Here is an 18,921-nt window from a genome sequence, read left to right as displayed (position 1 = left end):
AATTGTCGGTTTACGTATGCAGCAGAAAAAGCGATCTGCGGTTGCGGTTGAATGGACGCGTTTGTGGTTCAAATTTGAAAAGTTTCAAAATCTAAAAAAGCAGTAAATCGTAGTTTATAGTTCCGAGAAGGGAGGAGCACAGACCTTTAATCTCCCGCCTGTTTCACACCACCAGACTCCATTATCGAAGCTCGTGTTCACTCTTCTCTCTCTCTATCTATCCTGAGGAGAAAGGTGAAAATGCGGCGTAAACCTAGACATCGTGTACCGGAGACTCTATGGAGGTTATTCGGAAAAAGAGCCAGGAATTTGAACGACGCGATAATAGATCTGATTACTTGCCGGATTATTCAGCCGGAGCAATGCCGATGCCGGGGTCAAGGTTGTCTCGGTTGCAGCAGCGATAAACCGGCGTTTCTGTTGCGTTCCGATGATCCTATTCACTACCGTAAACTTCTTCACCGATGCTTTGTTGTACTTCACGAACAAACCCCTCCGATTCTGGATTTCTCGCCAACATCTTGGTGGTCACAGAGAGAGGTATGATTCTGTTTCGCACTGTACCACGCATTGCTTTTGAGTTCTTAATTTGATAGATTCCGAACATTGATGTGGATCTAAATTGTAAACGTATTGCTTCAATTAAGTTTTTCAGATTGTTGAAAGGGTTATTGAAATTAAGCTATCTGGATGTGATTGCCAAAATGTGATATGTGCTAGATATGACAAGGTGAGCTCTTCTACTATTAAGTGTAGCCTTCTTTAGTCACTTGTGATATAACTAATGGTTACTCATCCTGTTCATCTGTTTGATAGTATGATCAGTCGAGCTCTATATTGGAGTTATTGACAAATTCATCTTGGGAGTTTCTACTCAACCGGGTTTGTTGTCAAACCTTTTTGATGATTTACTTTCATAATCTTCAAGTTGTCCGGTTGCTAATATTCAAGTTTCCTTTGTTTTGTAGGTCGGTCAAAATGTCATGGTTTATCTTCTGCAGCAAACATCAATATTCATACCAATACTAGGAAAAAAATACCAGCAAGTGTCTGGACCTCCTCTATGTGTCAAGCAAAAGGGTAAGTCTGAGTATTCTCTTTTGGAGTTTCCACTTGTTAGTTCTCTGAGTACGTTATGATTTCTCTTTGCAATTTTCTTGACCATGTATTATCTTGTTAAAGTGTGCATTCTCCATTGTATAGAGGAATTGTCATTGGATGTAAACAAAAGAAAGAGGGATGACAACGTGCAGCCATCAAAGAAAAGGCAGCGACTTTCTTCTGCTGTTAATGACTGTCTTAGGGATGACTCTGCAGCTGTTACGCCCGTAGTTGGCGAGGATGTAAATAAACATATGGAGAAAAAACCTAGTAAGCGTTCAAGATTGTATCTTAAGCGTAGGCAAAAGCAGAGAAGGGTCGAATTCCAGAAAGTTGACTGTGATGCACCTTGTATAACTTCTTGTACAAATGGTAATGATTCAAATGGAAATGAAGCTGATAAAAGGAATCTGCACATGGGTGTAAATGGAAGTCTCACTGATTTTGCAAAGCAGGTAACTTTGATGAAATGATTTGTGCAGTCAAGTTATAGTTTAAAATTTCATAAGTTGCGTAAATTTATTGCTTAAAATTTACTAAGAGACCAGTATAAATTTCTCTTGATATTCGCCAGCCTTGAAATATTGATGGGGAGGTTATTTTTAGTTTTACTTGATGCATTTTATTATCAGTAGCATCTATATCTTGTTGGTATTAGTAGTTACTAATATTATTCCTGACACTTCATTACCTAAGTTTTAGTAATCACTGTTTTTGTAGGCTAAACAAGTTAAAAGAAAGAAGCAGTTTGAGTTTGGCAACTCAGAAACGTTTTCAGTTATCCCACCGAAGCGTATCCTTAGTTGTTTGACATGTTCTATGACTTGTAGCTACGTTAGCTTAATGGGAATTTTATGTGTCTCTTCTCCATACAGTCTTTCTGCACTGAGTCTGATTCCTTATGATATACAGACATTTTAAAAACCTTGAGGCCCAACTGCTCTGATTCAAAGTTTCTAATGAACCATATATTTGGTGAAGTAAACGCATGGTCAACGGCACCATCTCATGGCAAAGGCAATTGTCCCAGTGGATCTATTTGCTTGTAAGTCATGCACTTATCCCCATAAGTTCTGTAACTTTTCATACCTTAAATCCTTGACACACTTCTTGTTTTTCTCTGCATATTATTTTGGTTTAGTTCAACACAAAAGGATACCAAACTAGGTTCAATTATATTATTCCAAAATGTTCTAATGTTTCAAGAAAACTATAGTTATTCTAAAACTTGGAGCATGTATTCAGATAATGTATATCAGATAATTAAGTAGTCTGAGCTGACTTGAAGAATGACAGAGATTTTATGTTTGTTGATTTAACTGATGCAGAGAAGTAAAATGATATTATGATTCTTTTTCCATTATTCTGCAGATACCATTCATTGCTCAAGTCGCTTAAAAGTCTAATAGGAAAAGCGAAGTCCTCACATTTGAAAGTTTTACTAGATAAACACTGTCCAGTTGTCTTGCTGCAAGATGAGGCACTGAAGTCAGCAAATGCGAATTTACAGGTTGATATTTTTCCTTCAGAGACAGTTTCACATCAAATTTAAGTTTGAATAATGCCTGAGCATTTTTATTTCAGATAAACTATGTTGAAAATTCGAATATGATCAATAGAAAGAAATTAGAAAGTGAAAATCAAAACAGCTGCTACTTGCTAGACTTAAATACATAATGCCCAAACCTTCCAACTGATCTTTGGATTTAAAAAAACCTTACATATTTTCTCTTACAGAGTTCCTCGAAGCAAAATTCAAAGAAGCTGCCTCATGGATCAAGTTCAGAAAAGGGTCAAACCAATTGTCCAAGTGTCGAAGAAGCAAAACTGTACTGCACGAAAGACCAAGTAGTTTCCTTTATTTGGGCCATATATAGGTACATTGTTCCAGAATGTTTGCTTGGGAGTACTCATCAGATGAGGGTTCTTAGGAGAAATATCGCCTGGTTTGTTTCTAGGCGAAGAAATGAGAAATGCACAGTGAAGCAATTTCTGCATAAAGTGAAATCATCAGGTTTTCCGTTCTTCACCAGAAAACAGTTATGCTGTATGGTCAGTGGAGTTCTGATGAACTCCAAGATGAGTCCATCAGAAGTACACAGCAGATGTTGTGCAAGAAATGGATTTCTTGGCTTTTCTTAGAGATTGTCCAGAAATTGGTGCTCTTCAACTTCTATGCCACTGAAAGCCAAGGAGGGCGGCTAAATATTTATTATTACCGGAAAAGCAGCTGGGAAAGGTTAATAAGCAAAGAAATTAGCAAAACCCTTTATGGATATGTCCAAGTGGACAATGCTGAAGCTCAAAGTAGAATAAAAGAAACGGGGTTATCGAAGTTTAGAATTATACCAAAGGCAAACGGTGCGAGGATGGTGTTAGATTTTAGTTCCTCGTCAAGGTTGCGATCTCTTCGTGATACACATGCTGTGTTGAAGGAAATCCAGCTCAAAGAACCATATGTTCTTGGGTCTTCTGTTTTTGACCATGATGATTTTTACAGAAACCTATGCCCATATCTAATCAGTTTGAGGAGTCAATCAGGAGAACTTCCTCCTTTGTTCTTTGTGGTTGCGGATGTATTCAAAGCATTTGATTCAATCGATCAGGGTAAACTGCTACATGTCATTCAAAGTTTCCTGAAAGATGAATACATCTTAAACAGATGTAGGTTGGTCTGCTGTGGGAAGAGATCCAATTGGGTAAACACTGTACTTGTCTCAAGTGATAAAAATGCTAGCTTTTCAAGATTCACATCAACTGTTCCATATAATGCTCTACAAAGCATTCTGGTTGATCAGGTATGTTTTTTATTCTTGACCTGAAACTCTTTAAACTAAAGGCACATTATGTTCATAAGACGAGAAATATGATCAACTAGAACAAGAGTTCCAGTTCAGGGTATACCATTGTCATTGTGTTTTGCCTTTTAAATTATTGACTGATCTGTTTGTGAAACTAAAGTGACATACTCCATTGTTTGATTTTGTAGGGGGGAAACCATCAAGTGAGGAAAAAGGATCTCATGATTTGGATAGGAAATATGCTAAAGAACAACATGCTGCAGTTGGATAAAAGCTTCTATGTACGAATTGCTGGAATACCTCAGGGACACAGACTATCATCCTTGCTATGTTGTTTTTACTACGGGCACCTCGAGAGGACTTTGATCTACCCGTTCCTGGAGGAAGCCTCTAGAGATGCGTCTGCTAAAGAATGCAATAAAGGGAACGAGCTAATCAGTCCGGCGAGCTATAAGTTACTGAGATTTATTGATGACTACCTGTTTGTGTCTACCTCAAGAGACCAGGCGACTAACTTCTATCATAGGTTGAAACATGGATTTAAAGATTACAACTGCTTCATGAACGAAAAAAAATTCTGCATAAATTTTGAAGATGGAGAAGAAGAATCTAGGTGTTCTTCTAGTAGGATGTATGTGGATGGTAATGGAATTCCTTTTGCCAGATGGACGGGTTTGCTTATTAACTCCCGCACATTCGAAGTGCAAGTTGACTACACAAGGTCTGCTTCATCTCTTGTCATTTCACTCATAATTATACTTATTTGGCTCTGTTTCCCTAGTCTTTATTGCGTAGTGGATTGTCTGTTTGAGCCTAATTTTTGTCACTCAAATTCATGGAAACAGGTACTTGAGTGGCCATATAAGTTCAACCTTTTCTGTAGCTTGGCAGAACCAACCAGTTGGTAGTCTTCGGAAAAAATTGTGTTACTTCTTGGTTCCCAAATGTCATCCCATTCTATTTGATTCGAACATCAACTCAGGAAAAATTGTCAGGTTAAACATCTATCAGATCTTTTTATTAGCTGCGATGAAGTTTCACTGTTATCTCTACGAGTTGTCCCGGTTTTGGAAGCTTCATCCTCGCACTTTGTTCAAATTTATCACAACTTCCATCAGGTATGGAATAGAAACTTGATTTCTTCGACTAATTTGGTTCCATTTTGGTTCTGTTAATAATGTAGTGCTCTTGAAATCCTTCCAACTGATAGGTATATGTTCAGACTCATAAATCGAAGGATGCGCAGATTCAACAGTGGTCCTAGTTTCAGACCAGTTCTTAGATTATACAAAGAAGAAGTGATATGGCTTGGCTTACATGCTTATATTCAAGTTCTGAAGAAGAAAAACTCGCGATATCGCATCCTCTTGAACTATTTAAAATCTGCACTTTCTAAACACAATTTTTCTCAACTTCTATCGCCGGAATTGGAGTATGCATCAGACCATTCAAACTCTTCTACACTTTGGAAATTGAGATACTGATCTTTTATTATCGAAGCTGATATCTAAACTCAGATTTTATTTTATTGTACTTTCTTGATCAAACTTTTGAATTTAATGTAACATGTTCAAATTATTTAATAGATATTGAAAAAAATAACCAACTATAAGTCTAATAGTATTAAGAGAAAGATCCAGGCATTGCTTTTATGTTACATCCCAAAGATTAAAAACCAAATTCCCAGCTTTCATATCAAAGAAAGCAACAAGGAAGAAACAAACGAAATAGTTTAACTGGATGATATTAGTTCTTTGGGAATTCAGACGAAATCGGAGAATACCCTTCTGGCAGTTGCTGCTGCGACTGTGATGGTTGTGACGGTTGCTCAGCTTCAACCTTCTCTTTTGTTTTCTGTCCAACCTCTCCAGCTGCTTGAGCCACTCTGTTGAATGCTCCTGCGGCCCAACTCACACCAGTTAACACGTAACGGTTCTTCATCACAGCACTTCCTGCGGTGCTCACAGTCTGTTCAGCAGCTGCATACACAGACTTGGTCCTCTCTGATACCTGAAAGTTTTGGTCCACCGCCTTGATTTTTTCGTTCACCAAGCTTGTTCCAGCTGTTAGTTTTTGGCTTAGACCGATTTTTTGGTCTAGTGAAGCAACTCCTGCAGTTGCGGTTGAAGTGAAACCAAGTTTCTCATCAAAAGCTTTTGCTTTGCCAACTGCATCTTTCCCAAGAATGAAACCCCTTGCTAACATGCTGCTCACAACATCTTCTGCCTTTTGGACAACAGATTCTGCACCGCCTCCACTGCTGGCCTGTGTTTCCTGATGAAATTAATACAAATTAAAACCCCTCAGAGATTGCTGATTCGCTGTATATCTTTTACTAAGAATGAGATGAAACCTTGCTTGATCTATGAATGGATTTAAAAGGTATTTGTTCATGCAAGTTCGTATGAATAATCAATTCCTTTTTAACCAATTCTATTGATCAGAAGAAAGAAAGAAAGGACGAATGAACAATATATGAATAGATACATTCAAGATGGAAGACATTACCGCATGAGGGGCAGCCGGTGGAGTGTAATTAGGAGCCATTTCAATGACGACTGATTGATCTGCAATACTCGCTCCCTGAGATAACATTTCTTGTTAGTATAAAATGCAAATTACAAACCAAAACTAAATTACTTGTAATTCTTGTCCAGACAGAGAACAGGTTCCATTAGGACTGAGAAGTAAAAGTAACTCTTGAGTATTTCTTAGCATATTGAACAAAGGGTTAAATGTTGATGAGAAAGGCATGGATTGGTAACAAAATTAACAGTCATATATGTATTAGCTGATAGTTACATTAAATATTAAGATTAGAGAAAAAATGGTTTGAAGGTGACTTAACTGATAAGAGCACAGCTGTCTCTGCTCCTTGAGGAGCTTTGAATGTGACATAAGCACTATGCTCATTACTGCTGGTTACAACATGAAAGAAAAACAAAAACAAAACACAAGGGTGAAGAAGATTAAAAGAACTGTATCTGATCCTTCAATCTAACCAAGAGTGAATTAATTTTTAAGAAAAATTCAAGTTCACAACAATGAATCCTATGACTAACCTTCGGATGTCGATGCTTTCAACTTCACCAGAAAAAGAGAAAAACTCTTTTATGTCATGCTCTGTAGCTCCTGAAGAGAGATTTCCAACTTTGACTGACCTTACCTGTCATCAAAAGATTATAGTCAAACAAATTGATCCAGGAATCTTATCATACAAAATCAAAGCGGATACGAAAACCATGTTGAATCAGAAATGACACATAACTCATGGGTAGATAAAACATTCTAAATCAAATAATTTGCTTCTTAAATGCCAACTGATTGAGAGAACAAAGAAAAACGATAGTTAGCTTATTAGCTGCTTCACTCAATATATCTCCAATCTCATCATCTTTCACAAATTAGACCAAAAACTTCACAACTAAGCAAGTTCCCCCAAAAAAAAGTGCGCAAAGGAATCACTCAAATGGAATTTTTGTTTTGTTTTTTCTTCTATATTCCAACACTATTAAGTATTAACACCTTATCACTCAGACGCTTAAGGCTGGATAAATTCACAAGTACTTTGGCCAAATTACTACCTAGGCAAGTTTCTCGTTCAAATTGGGGCACAAAACAATCGCGATTTGCAACCACAAACAAAAACCTAGAAATCACGATTTCCTCACAAAAAAAAAAATATATATATCCAGAGTTGCAAACACAGATCACACCGAGACTCAAAAATCAACACGATTCCAGAAAAATAAATAACGACGAAGATAATCAAACACGTCCAAAATCAAAATAGCATCGCATCGAAGATATATGTCGGCAAGTGCATAACAATAACCAAACCACAGATCATCCGAAACTTCTAAAGCAGAAATCAAAATCAAATAAACAAATCGTTCAAATCAATCATAAAATTTCCCCGAGAAACAAAAAATAGATAACAACAAAATCTGGCAGCAGAGGAAAGAAAGGGATTTCAAAATCATACTAAAGTAAAAAGGAAAAGATGAAAATGTAGAACATACCGCCATGGATTTGATTGCTCTTGCTTAGCTTTCTAAACGCAGATTCAGAGATTGAGAGGCCTATAAAAACCAAAACGCGCTTCGAGATCGATGATTATAGAGAGGATGAGAGGGAAGAGTGTATTTTGCTTTATATGACACCGCACACCCAACGTGTGGGATTGCGTTTCGCCCTTTAATCCTATTTTTGCACTATTTTAATAATTGTTCCCCAACAAATATTATTTTTCACTTTTTTCCTCCTTTAATGGACTTTTTCTTGTTATGGCCCAACTCTTCTTCTCTTTTCTCCTCCCACAAACCCCATTACTGTGAGACCCAAAACCAAATAAGCTAGTTGGTAACTAAAATTACAAAATTGACTCGGTCCCGGTTTAAACAAACCGAGATTTAAATTTACACGGAAGAGAAGGTCAACGTCGACAGCGCAGGATCCTTCCCTCGCAATGACGTGGCACCGCCCAAGTAATTTGTTACGTATTAATTATTTTAATTCCCTCCATCCACCACCATAATCACGCGGACCACATGAGATTAAAATAATTTTATATTTTTATTTATACAAATTATAGAAAACAACAATAAATTTGGGGAAAAAATAAAAACTTGTTCCTTACCAAACTCATTTCCATCTTCGTCCCGTCTCGTCTTTGTTTGTTATCCCCTCTCCCAAAAGAGAGAGAGAGAGAGATTTTTTGAGAGATTCGATCGTGAAGATGAGTTTCCAAGACCTCGAAGCTGGTTCTCGATTTCAGAAGTCTAATGGTTTTACCGGCGGGAGGCAACAACAACAACAGCAGAGACCTTCGTCTCGTGGTGGGGATCCATCTCGGGAAGTCGCCGCTGGGATTTTTAGGATCAGCACTTCTGTTAGTTCCTTCGCTCGCCTCGTTAATTTCATCGGAACCCCGAAAGATACTCTTGAATTGCGCGAGAAGCTGTTAGTACCACACTCTTCTCTTGTTTTTATTTGCTAAATCTCTGTCTTAATTAGGGTTTTGGTTTTGAATTAGAAAAAAATATGAGTTTTAGGGTTTGAGGAAGAATTTGAGATTTTTTATCAATGTTTGGCAGGAAAAAGACAAGGCTACAGATAACAGAATTGGTGAAAAACACTTCATCGAATCTTAAGGAAGCTAGCGAAGCCGACCATCATGGAGCAGTTAGTGTAAGTAAATGATTACATTTTTGTTTCCTTCTCCTACGATGATGCTATGAATTGTTAGATGTCTAAGAGCACATTTTACTATTGACCCTTTTTTTTTTTTGTGGTGGTGACACCATTTTATCTCATTTGGTGGGAGAATTGAGATTGTCTGAGAGATGATGAGTATAGACTAGTTTATCTAAAATAATTCGTAATTCTGTGTTGTGCTTACGTTCCCTCGCTTTACTTGCAGTCAATTAAGAAGATTGCGGATGCTAAACTGGCAAAAGATTTCCAATCAGTTCTTAAAGAGTTTCAGAAAGCTCAGAGACTTGCAGCTGAAAGAGAAATTACATATACTCCTGCGGTCACTAAAGAAATACCTACCAGGTAACCAATTTTTGAACGTGTAGAAAACTTTGAACTTATGATTGTTTCTGATAGTTTGTGGAATGTAAGTTTCACTTACACATGCGTCATTGTTCTGCCACTTCATGCAGTTATAACGCACAGGAACTCGATACTGAATCTTTAAGGGCCTCAGAGCAGCAAACTCTTCTTCAACAATCAAGAAGGTGAGGAGTATGGATTATTCACTTGATCATTTGTTAGCATAAACAGGATCCAAATGTGACTCAAAGCAATCAATTTGCTCTTACACCTGTTTTGAGTATTCAAACCATCTTCTCACTTTTCCTTTCTTCCTTAAGGAGATACATAACTGATTGTCAAAGTTGTAGTTTACAATCGTCATTTCCTGTAGCCTTAATTGTTGATAGATTTGGTCTATAGAAATTAAGAAGTTGGTTATGGCCATGAAACCCATCTTCTTTTTATGGTCATATTACGTTTCTCATATTTTGAAGCAAGGTGTTATTTACTAACTTCTGTTATACTCATCCCAGGCAAGAAGTGGTGTTTTTAGATAATGAGATAACATTCAATGAAGCAATTATTGAGGAAAGAGAGCAAGGAATTAGAGAAATTCAAGAACACATTGGTGAAGTGAATGAAATCTTCAAAGATCTAGCTGTTTTAACGCAGCATCAAGGAATTATGATCGGTAAGTAACTCCAACAATCACAAATTGTAAATCTCCCTGTTTCCTTTTTGCCTCTTCAAAATCTCACAAAACCTATAATGTGTCTTGACAGATGACATCAGCTCTAACATTGAAAACTCACATGCTGCAACTACACAAGCAACTGTTCAACTTAGAAAAGCAGCTAAAACTCAAAGTTCAAACTCATCTTTGGTACACACTAAGAGGACTCTTCCCAATCTTTCAATTCTGTGATTTCATATTCTTTTGCAGCTAAAGCTAAATTTGATATGTTTTACACTGTTGCAGACATGCCTACTTATTCTCATTTTTGGGATTGTGCTACTCATTGTCATCATCGTCGTCATGGTCTAACCATCAATTATCAAACTACAAGCTTTCATCTTCAAGCATCAAGGGAAGACCTATCGATTAAACTATACAAAGACCATTAAAGAGATATATCTATTGTACAGATTCTTTATACTACATCATTGCCCATTCAATCGAACTGATCGTTAACTTCTCATTGTGTGAGTTTTTATGTATTAATCCATCGTAAGGATCTTTATGATTAAAAGATATAAACGTGTAAGTTTAATAAACATGATAATGATTCTGTCTTGGGCTTTAATCGGTAATCTGTCAGGGATCACAGGATCAATTGTATCGAGATGATAATTGAATACGATGGACGTTTTCACACAAAAGTAATGTACAATAGAAAACATCATATAAAAGGCGATCACTATTTCAAGTTATTTACAAGCATGGTGGACTTGGTACTTAATCTTTTACGTTTCTACCTTTTTCCTGTTAAAGTTTTGTGTGTAATGCAAAACAAAAGGGGCACAAACACCCTCTGGTATATCCCTCCCTCCTCCTTTCATATTCCCTTTCACAACCTCACCTGAAAACCAACATCAGTGAGAAACAGATGATAACCCTCAAGACCATTACAACAAGGCAGAGAAGCATGTCGTGAAACTGAACCGATGTTCTTACCTTCATTTCCTCTGTGCTTCTGAGGAAAGAAGTCCCATTTGTTCAGTAAGATAATTCATTTGCTGTTGATTCCGTGACCACTCATTTGTTGTAGGTGGTTCTTGTTCCACTACCATGTCATTATTCTCCACTGATCCTGATAGAATCTCGTCTGTATCTCCAATCGCTTGGCTTTCATCAGAAAAGAACTGTTCCCAGAATGGATCCTGGACTCCGGGAAGCTTAGGGGTTCCTTCCAGTAACTCATTCATCTTGCCCTCGCCTTCAGGAGAAATTGCATCGCCTTCTAACGCATCTAAAGCAGCCATTATTGGATCAAAACACTCTCCATTACCTGTCTCACATCCAACTAAATCAGATTCAGGGCTCCAAGAAGCTGCAGGTGCTACTCCTTGAGCCAGACTTGAACCTACAATTGGCTGAACCAGACCAGGTTGAGGATGATGAGCCAAGTTTACTTGTACTTGATTCGTTGCTGAAGGAGCTGCCATGGGTGAAACCTCGGCCAATGTTACTCCAGAAACTTTGTTTGAAGGATTCCCATTATCTACAGGGTTAGAACTGGGAACATCACCCAATAGAAAACTGTCAGAATTGTTTGAAACTGATTCATACTGAGGTGAGGAACTCGGATTCAAGAACTGTCGAAGCATATTGTGTGCTGCTTCATTTATCGATGGCTGATATCTAACAATCTGACGGTTACGATCATTAGCCTCATGGGTTCCACAATTCTCCTGTTCATCTCCAGGAAGTCTCCTCTTTTTGTTGCTTCCCGGAATTTGTCTGCTGCCATCATTATTCTGTTGTACTAATTGGTTCAAGAAACCTGGACTCTGAACAGCCTTTGCCAAAAACGACATCATTTGTTGTTGTCTCTGCTCCATCACTTGAACTTTCTGTCCCACGTTCTGCAGTTGGTTTTCAGTAGCTTGTTGTTGCTGCCTTAATCTGACGAGTTCTTGCATAAGAACATTTTTATCCCGCTTAAGTCTTTCCACTTCTTCTTCTAGTCCAAATTTCCCCACCTCGACACAAGCACCAACAGATGAGTTCTGAACTTGAGTTTGTTGTTGATTCTGCTGCACATGCGAAGTTTTTCTCCTACTAATACTCTTCAGTAGTTGTTTTTGGCCTCTTAAAAACCCTTCATTTGCAAATTCCCATCGATCTGGATCAACTTTTCTGAAACCCTAGACATAAAGAATACAGAGAAACCATTATAGAGATGGAAATTCAAATTGTAGAATTGAAACGATGCGAAGTTGCTTGAACTTCGTGGAAGTAGAAAGCCAACAAAGAGTAATGGTACGAAAAGGTAAATCAGATTACTAAGATGTTCTAGTTATAGTATAAGTTTGAGAAGGAAACTAATTGTCCAAACTATGTCCAGCTCCACGGTATTAATTAAGGAAAGCAATAGTAGTTCTTTAGTTTATCAAAATGTACCTGAACGAAGAACATATACAAATGAAAGCAAAGCTAATGTTTTTGTGATTTAGAGCTACAAGGCAGAAAGCAATTGAGGAAACCAATCTTCAGAGACATGTGAAAATGAGCCTGCAAAGTTCTGTGGAATCTTTTGGTGAGTAGAAAGATTCATTTAAACCACCATGGTAAGCTATATAGCTGAACAAAAATGCATAGTTCTACTGGCTTAAGGCAACAATTAGCATAATTAAAACGCCAACTGAACTGAATAGTAGAAAACATCTACTCCTATGTAAGTTACTATCTAGATTTAACACTTATTAATAGCAAAGAAGAGACTGACTGAAACCCTTAAATAACATTTCAAGATTTCAAAAATAATTCAGTGTAGCAAAAGAAAGAGTGAAGGAAGCTTACATAAGTATTTAACTGCCTGACAAAGCTGGAGAAATTGTTGTGCTTGAAATACTTGGGCAAGAGCAACTTGGAGAACTCAGGCACGTTCCAGACGACGAAGCTGTTGTTCCCGCTGCTCCAAGACACGACCTCATTTGTCAACGGATCATCAACCATGTCGTATGTTTTGCTCAAGAAAGGCGGCACAGAGTTCACCGGCGGCGGTATAGTTACCGCCGGCGTATTCGAATTCGCCGACGGTGCGGATTCTCGAACCGATTCCATATCTCCGAATTAAAAAAAAAAAAAAAAGCAAGAACTACTTACACCTAAATCAAACGATCAATCAATTGCTTTCTTCCCGAGCTCAAACACTACTCTCTCTCTCTCTCTAGTGTTAAAGACCCCTTCAATCTTGATCTTTTCCATTAAAAAGCCGAAGAAAGGGAGAAGGACTTCTCGAGAAATAATTACAGGCATGGGCATTTCGGTTCGCTTCACTTCCGGTTATGTGCAGATTTTGAAATTTAGTTCGGTTTAAAACGGTTTAAATGTACAGGTAGCATCATCAAAATCATTTTCTTCGTACGTGGCATATTATACACCGTCAAAAGTAATATGATTATAATATCATTTAATTATCTGTATAAAAAAGCCACGTAGGACGCAGAGTAAAACTTTTTTTCCTGGCTCTTATCTCTCTGTCTCTCGTACGGACTGGGAGACACAAGACACATTTTAGAGTCGCTGAATCATCATCGGAGTTTGAAAGTGAAGCGGCGAAAACAAGGATGAATCTGGTCGCTGTTAATCGCGTTTCTTTGGAATGCGTTTCGCGTTTCTCTTTGATCCATCGAGAATATTCATCAAGCGAAGGATTCTCCGGTCGTCGGGTTTCGAATTGGCGCGGAAGGAATCGGCGGTTGCATGTGGTGGCGGCGGGTTTGATCACCAGCGCTGACTCGTTCGAGGTAGGGAAGCTTATCGGAAGCTACGGATTCATGAATGTTACTAGTTATTCAGGATTGCAGTCAGGGGCTGACTTTGAATATACATCTTCTGATGATATTGGGAGATTAAAATCTCAAGATATTGGTGAAGGCGGCGTTAAGATCAGGTGCAGTTTTGGCGTTTATGTTATTTTACACGGGTGATATATTATTTTGGTCAAGTTAAAAAAAGTGTATTAGCCACGGCAGTTTGTCTGCAGACTATATGAAGGAAGAATATCTCAGGGTCCGTTTCGAGGAACACCTGTTGTCTTTAAGGTGATTCTATTCTCCATAGCAAAATACTCTTGTTTCTCCATTTTTAATGAATCTGTCTACATTATCAGGGCAAGTTCTTATAGTATTAGAATCAAGATCAAACTTCATTTCGGATTTTAATTTGTTTTCCCTTTTTCTTTGTTGTCTCATATATACTCGTCTTTTGGAAAGGTCTATCCCGGGAAGCGCGCTGGTGGAATTGAGGCTGATATGATGGCAGCAAACGAGCTTAATGCACACTCTTTTCTCCAGGTTAGATAAAAGAGCGTGGATTCGTACAATTACATCTCATTGTCTTTATATATTGCAATCACCTTAGTTATTCTGCTTATCTATGCAGAGCAAAAGCCTGCCTGCTAATCTGCTTTTACTTGTTGGTGGCTTTGAGACACAATTTGGAGAACAGGTCAGGCTTACAATCTCTGAGTCGCTTAATAAGTGTAGTTTGTTGAGTCTAAAGTGCACAAAAGTATGTGGGTATTTTGGAATACCTTATAGAACATAGGTTGAATCGTTTTTTATTCATACAGTGGCTGGCATTTCGTGATGGTGGGAAAAATAGTGCAGCTGACTACGCACGAAATGCGAGTGAAAAAACATCCAGAGCTCGCTCCCAAGGAGTATGGAATCCTTATGAAAAAGAGCAGATGATGAAACGAAGGAGAATCTTTGTCATTAACATCCTACAGGGTGCAATGAAAGGTCTAGCCTTTATGCATGCTAATGATAGGTTACATCAAAGTCTCGGGCCATCCTCTATTGTTCTCAAGTATGCCTCCCTACGTGATTGCACACACACAGACACCCCTCTCTCTCAGTACAAGTGTATCATCTCTCCGCTAATTTTTCGATTTTTTTCCTGTGAAAACGATCTTTAGTACACCAGCAGAACGAGAAGCTATCTATTTAATACCGCGGCTGCGAGATCTAGCCTTTTCTGTTGACATAAGGTTCCCTCACTCATTGATTATTTATCCTTAGTTTTCTGATATTTCGCCATTTTGGTCTTGCTGTTTATAAGTGGAACTAGAATTGTTAAGATAATGTTGGTTCGCTGTTAACAGACTGAGCATACCTTTCAGGCCTTCATGCTTGGAAGAAGGAGCCACTTCTGGTGCACTGTCAGAGCAACTTTGGCGAAGGGCAACTGCTTCTGGTGCCTTCACAGTTTTTGAGAAGAGAGCTTTTGGAATTGCAGATGACATGTAATGCTTTTGCTTTCTAATTCTTGAGTGTATTGAGTTGTGAATGTTTTTTGATAAATTCTTAACACATTTCTTGTGGCTTACAGATATGAGGCCGGTCTTCTTTTTGCATACTTAGCCTTTGTTCCATTCTGTGAAGCAGGCGTAATGGATTCTCTTTCTCTTCAGGCAAGATATGACATATTTTGGATGCAATTAAGTTAAACAGATCTGTTTTTTTATCTCATCTTAACACAATATCTCCTTATTGATTCCACAAACATATCGGCTCTCATTTAATCTGATGAAATGCAGAGGTTACTAGAAAACACTTTCCGGCTGGATATGGAGGCTGTAAGAGAGTAAGCCTCTTGCTTTGATAAAGCATTTTTTTTAGCACCAAAGAGGCGTTGTTTAATCGTTTGTTCCTCCAAGTCTCTGAGTTTTTTTTTTTTTTTTAAACCCTCACTGGTGTGTTATACAGGTACTGTTTAGCCGACGAACGCCTTGAAGAAGCTGTTAAGTTTCTTGATCTTGGTGATAGAGCTGGTTGGGAATTACTACAGGTAGTATAATCCTAGTCCCTATAATTATCTCTGTATTTATCTTTTTCATAACAAAAATGGAACTCTGATCTAATTTCTCTTTTAACAGTAGCTGGTAGTTTGAGATAAAAAGGGAAATGGTAATGAAAAGAAAATGTAGAGAAACATAGAAAAAATAGAAATGTTTGAGAAAGGCTTATAATATTAGTCGACTGATTTAAACCTTAGTAAATGTTAGATCCAATACTGTATTAATTTTTTCATATTTGGAAAGTTTTGGTCCTTTGGCCAATATAGTCTGTGTGTGTGGTGTTTTTGGTAGGCAATGTTGAACGCTGACCATCGGAAGCGGCCAATGGCGGAAGCTGTTCTTAATCACCGATTTTTGAATGGCGTTTAGTTGAGAAGAGATGAAGATTATGTATTTACATAATTATGTTACAAGATGTAGACTACTACTATTAATCCTGATCCATGTTGTCGATATATTGTAATCAAAATCTTATGTTACAAACTCTATAGGATTATTTCTATTTCCAAAATCCCTTAAGCATTTTTGCAAAATTAATACAATACCAAAATCCCTTATATGATTTATATGGAAACATTTTTTGTCAACATGATAACAAGTTACTTCTCTTGTTGTACTAAACCAAACAATAGGAAAAGAATAGTAGTGAAGATGCACGTGCTTGTTTGTCGCAAGGCACGTGAGGTGTTGTGATCCGAAGGAAGAATCAAAGATGATGCTTCGCTTTAACGATGTTGTTGGGAAAGAAGGCAAAGCAAGCAAAAAAAGGTTGTTTCTTTTTGAAAGATCAACAAACCCCATCTTCGGATTCTGGAAACCCTAAAGCCACCCGGATCCGGTTCAGACAATCGGGTCGGAGACCGATTTTGATCTGTATAACTCAAATGAAAAGTGTCATAAATCTACAAAATTTCAAGTAGTTTGAGTCGCTTAAATTAATCTGGATCAAAAATGTCGCGTTTTCCGCGTGGATTCGTGGAGAATTCATCATCAAAGGAAGAAGCCAAAGCCGCTCGTCGTCCAAGTATATGCTTCAGGCCAATAAACCCTTGTGATTTAGAACGTTTGGAGCAAATCCATCGAGATATATTCCCAATCAGGTAAATTACATTAAAAAAAAAATGCCTTTGTTCGGAAGATCTTATTCTGTTTTAGATTTGACTTTCCCTTTTTGGAAGTCTTATCAAAAAGCATTTGATTTTGTTTCAGGTATGAATCTGAGTTTTTTCAGAATGTTGTCAACGGAGGTGATATCGTCTCTTGGGCTGCTGTTGATCGGAGCCGCCCTGATGGTCATTCTGAGGAACTTATCGGCTTTGTAACTGCCAAAATCGTGCTTGCCAAAGAAAGTGAAGTGAGTTTTCCCCAAAATTGTCTTCCTTTTTCGTTTTTTTTTTTTGCTTTATTTTTTAGCTTCTGCAAACAAGTGTAGATTTTGAATGGTCTGATATAGTGATATGGGTTTTTTTACAATTGGAGAAAAGAACTTCAATCTGTAACGTTTTAAGTAGTTATGATCGAAGCTTGGTTAGAGGGTTTTGTAAAGAAGCTGCAAGGTCTTGTATAGTGTAGATTTGTGAATGTGTGACACGAGATGGATTTCTTACAAATTTCTTGTAGATCATCATTGTAAATTTAGCAGATTTAAAGTTTTTCTTCTTCTCTTAGTCTTAGTTCTTCGCCTTTCGGTTTTATACTGATATTTCCTAGTAATTTTGGTCAGCAAGTAACGCGAGTTGTTGTAAAGTTTAGATTTTGAATGTTGTCGAACCATTGATTTCATAATGTCCTAAACATCAACCGAATCCAGTTTTGTAACTTGTTTATTATGATTAAAACTTGCTTTGTACTAACGAGTCAAGGACTTTTTTTTTTTTTGGTTTATGATGTGTTGAGAGTTTCCTATGTCTTGCACAGATATCAGAGCTAATAAGATATGACTCGACGAAGGGAGAGGAGACATTGGTGTACATCCTAACACTTGGAGTTGTAGAAACATACAGAAAACGCGGAATAGGTATTATTAATTATGTAGTAAACCAATGACATTCTCATCTTTGATTCGTCTCTTCTCTTGTCTTGCTTGGTTTTGTTGATCTTATAAAGTTTTTATTGTGCAGCTAAGTTGCTTATTAATGAGGTTGTTAAATACGCTTCTAGTATCCCTGTGTGTCGTGGTGTTTACCTTCATGTGATTGCACACAACAATCCTGCAATTCGACTTTACAAAAGAATGTCTTTCAGATGTGTAAGGAGGTTACACGGATTCTACTTGATCAACGGCCAGCATTTCGATTCTTACCTCTTCGTCTACTTTATCAACGGTTCTCGCTCTCCTTGCTCACCCTTGTATGTACAAAATCACAAGTATATTTTGCATTCTAAATTCTTTTTTTTGCTCTATGCGGTTGTTTCTTCATAGATGGGGTTATCGTTGAATCATGGCTGCATTGCAGAGATCTTGCGGTGTTGGTTCTGAATTACATGAGGAGTGGAATCAAATCAGTTGCATCAAAGCTGACGATAAACCATGAAGAGAAAGGCTCGAAATGGCTTAAATCCAAAGACAACATGCGGTGTCTCTTGCCCACTCAGACCAAACGAAACCTTGCTTCCGAAAGAGTATCATCCGGGTACGATGATTATGTTTAGTGTCCGTCTCCCAATTCATAGACTTTGTTAAAATCATTAATTTTCTATGTCATCCATCCATTAAGCTCTGGTTGTGATCCTAATGTCTGTGTGTGTGCTGTGTAGAAATAATTATGTAATCAATAAAAATGTATATATTGTGATAGTTGAAGACACTTAGAAGGGCTTCATACAACTGTAACTAGATAAATTATTTTTAGCTTGTTGAAAAATAGCTTTGTACTCATATATTACTCAGATTTACACAAGCTCCCCAAATTTCTTATTGTGTAACTGGATTAGTCTTTAATTCCGAT

At 37.6% G+C, this 18,921-nt stretch overlaps 5 protein-coding genes and 1 pseudogene across 13 annotated transcripts; 4 read left to right on the top strand and 2 right to left on the bottom strand.

The window, feature by feature from the left end:
- The first annotated feature begins 118 nt into the window (after nt 1–118).
- Nucleotides 119–5,535, top strand: LOC104769972 (telomerase reverse transcriptase-like; annotated as a pseudogene). The gene is made up of 12 exons (XR_015592862.1): nt 119–540; nt 656–730; nt 817–882; nt 969–1,080; nt 1,204–1,556; nt 1,822–1,894; nt 2,014–2,146; nt 2,473–2,611; nt 2,839–3,899; nt 4,091–4,623; nt 4,748–5,020; nt 5,113–5,535. The product of XR_015592862.1 is annotated as a telomerase reverse transcriptase-like (transcript).
- LOC104769973 (binding partner of ACD11 1) lies at nt 5,500–8,177 on the bottom strand. Of its 2 annotated transcripts, none has more exons than XM_010494314.3 (5): nt 7,925–8,177; nt 6,965–7,068; nt 6,751–6,820; nt 6,411–6,485; nt 5,500–6,176 (listed from the first exon to the last, which is right to left on the bottom strand). In XM_010494314.3, exons 1-5 carry the CDS (start codon nt 7,928–7,930, stop codon nt 5,649–5,651), a joined length of 783 nt encoding a protein of 260 aa, XP_010492616.1. In that variant the 5' UTR covers nt 7,931–8,177; the 3' UTR covers nt 5,500–5,648. The 2 variants fall into 2 exon arrangements, with proteins under 2 accessions (XP_010492616.1, XP_010492617.1); XM_010494315.3 differs by having other exon boundaries at nt 6,751–6,817; nt 7,925–8,140.
- A 258-nt stretch (nt 8,178–8,435) lies between these two features.
- On the top strand, nt 8,436–10,747 carry LOC104769971 (syntaxin-21-like). The gene is made up of 7 exons (XM_010494313.3): nt 8,436–8,864; nt 8,999–9,092; nt 9,325–9,461; nt 9,572–9,646; nt 9,977–10,134; nt 10,226–10,326; nt 10,423–10,747. The coding sequence occupies exons 1-7, from the start codon at nt 8,641–8,643 to the stop codon at nt 10,486–10,488; spliced, it is 855 nt and encodes a 284-aa protein (XP_010492615.1). The 5' UTR covers nt 8,436–8,640; the 3' UTR covers nt 10,489–10,747.
- A 30-nt stretch (nt 10,748–10,777) lies between these two features.
- On the bottom strand, nt 10,778–13,458 carry LOC104769970 (heat stress transcription factor A-1b-like). Of its 2 annotated transcripts, XM_010494311.3 has the most exons (4): nt 12,967–13,458; nt 12,568–12,688; nt 11,119–12,311; nt 10,778–11,023 (listed from the first exon to the last, which is right to left on the bottom strand). In XM_010494311.3, exons 2-3 carry the CDS (start codon nt 12,580–12,582, stop codon nt 11,121–11,123), a joined length of 1,206 nt encoding a protein of 401 aa, XP_010492613.1. In that variant the 5' UTR covers nt 12,583–12,688; nt 12,967–13,458; the 3' UTR covers nt 10,778–11,023; nt 11,119–11,120. The 2 variants fall into 2 exon arrangements, with proteins under 2 accessions (XP_010492613.1, XP_010492612.1); XM_010494310.3 differs by lacking the exon at nt 12,568–12,688 and having other exon boundaries at nt 12,967–13,425.
- Nucleotides 13,459–13,602: 144 nt separating this feature from the next.
- On the top strand, nt 13,603–16,484 carry LOC104772302 (uncharacterized). 4 transcript variants are annotated; one of them, XM_087505944.1, is made up of 11 exons: nt 13,603–14,062; nt 14,145–14,213; nt 14,385–14,465; nt 14,554–14,619; nt 14,744–14,982; nt 15,092–15,163; nt 15,296–15,418; nt 15,505–15,586; nt 15,713–15,759; nt 15,882–15,963; nt 16,265–16,484. In XM_087505944.1, exons 3-11 carry the CDS (start codon nt 14,424–14,426, stop codon nt 16,340–16,342), a joined length of 831 nt encoding a protein of 276 aa, XP_087362070.1. In that variant the 5' UTR covers nt 13,603–14,062; nt 14,145–14,213; nt 14,385–14,423; the 3' UTR covers nt 16,343–16,484. The 4 variants fall into 4 exon arrangements, with proteins under 4 accessions (XP_087362070.1, XP_019097963.1, XP_010495235.3 ...); XM_019242418.2 differs by having other exon boundaries at nt 13,605–14,062; nt 15,278–15,418; XM_010496933.3 differs by having other exon boundaries at nt 13,606–14,062; nt 14,156–14,213.
- A 121-nt stretch (nt 16,485–16,605) lies between these two features.
- LOC104769969 (histone acetyltransferase MCC1-like) lies at nt 16,606–18,851 on the top strand. 3 transcript variants are annotated; one of them, XM_087505947.1, is made up of 5 exons: nt 16,606–17,073; nt 17,183–17,327; nt 17,891–17,990; nt 18,094–18,322; nt 18,430–18,851. In XM_087505947.1, the coding sequence occupies exons 1-5, from the start codon at nt 16,925–16,927 to the stop codon at nt 18,623–18,625; spliced, it is 819 nt and encodes a 272-aa protein (XP_087362073.1). In that variant the 5' UTR covers nt 16,606–16,924; the 3' UTR covers nt 18,626–18,851. The 3 variants fall into 3 exon arrangements, with proteins under 3 accessions (XP_087362073.1, XP_087362071.1, XP_087362072.1); XM_087505945.1 differs by having other exon boundaries at nt 16,696–17,073; nt 18,094–18,340; XM_087505946.1 differs by having other exon boundaries at nt 16,701–17,073; nt 18,094–18,297; nt 18,396–18,851.
- The last annotated feature ends 70 nt before the right edge of the window (nt 18,852–18,921 follow it).

This window comes from Camelina sativa, chromosome 20 (genome assembly GCF_030686135.1).
Source record: "Camelina sativa cultivar CO46 ecotype springtype chromosome 20, ASM3068613v1".
Lineage (NCBI taxonomy): Eukaryota > Viridiplantae > Streptophyta > Magnoliopsida > Brassicales > Brassicaceae > Camelina > Camelina sativa.
The sequence above is the reverse complement of the archived record's forward strand: the minus strand, read 5'-3'. Positions and strand labels throughout refer to the sequence as shown.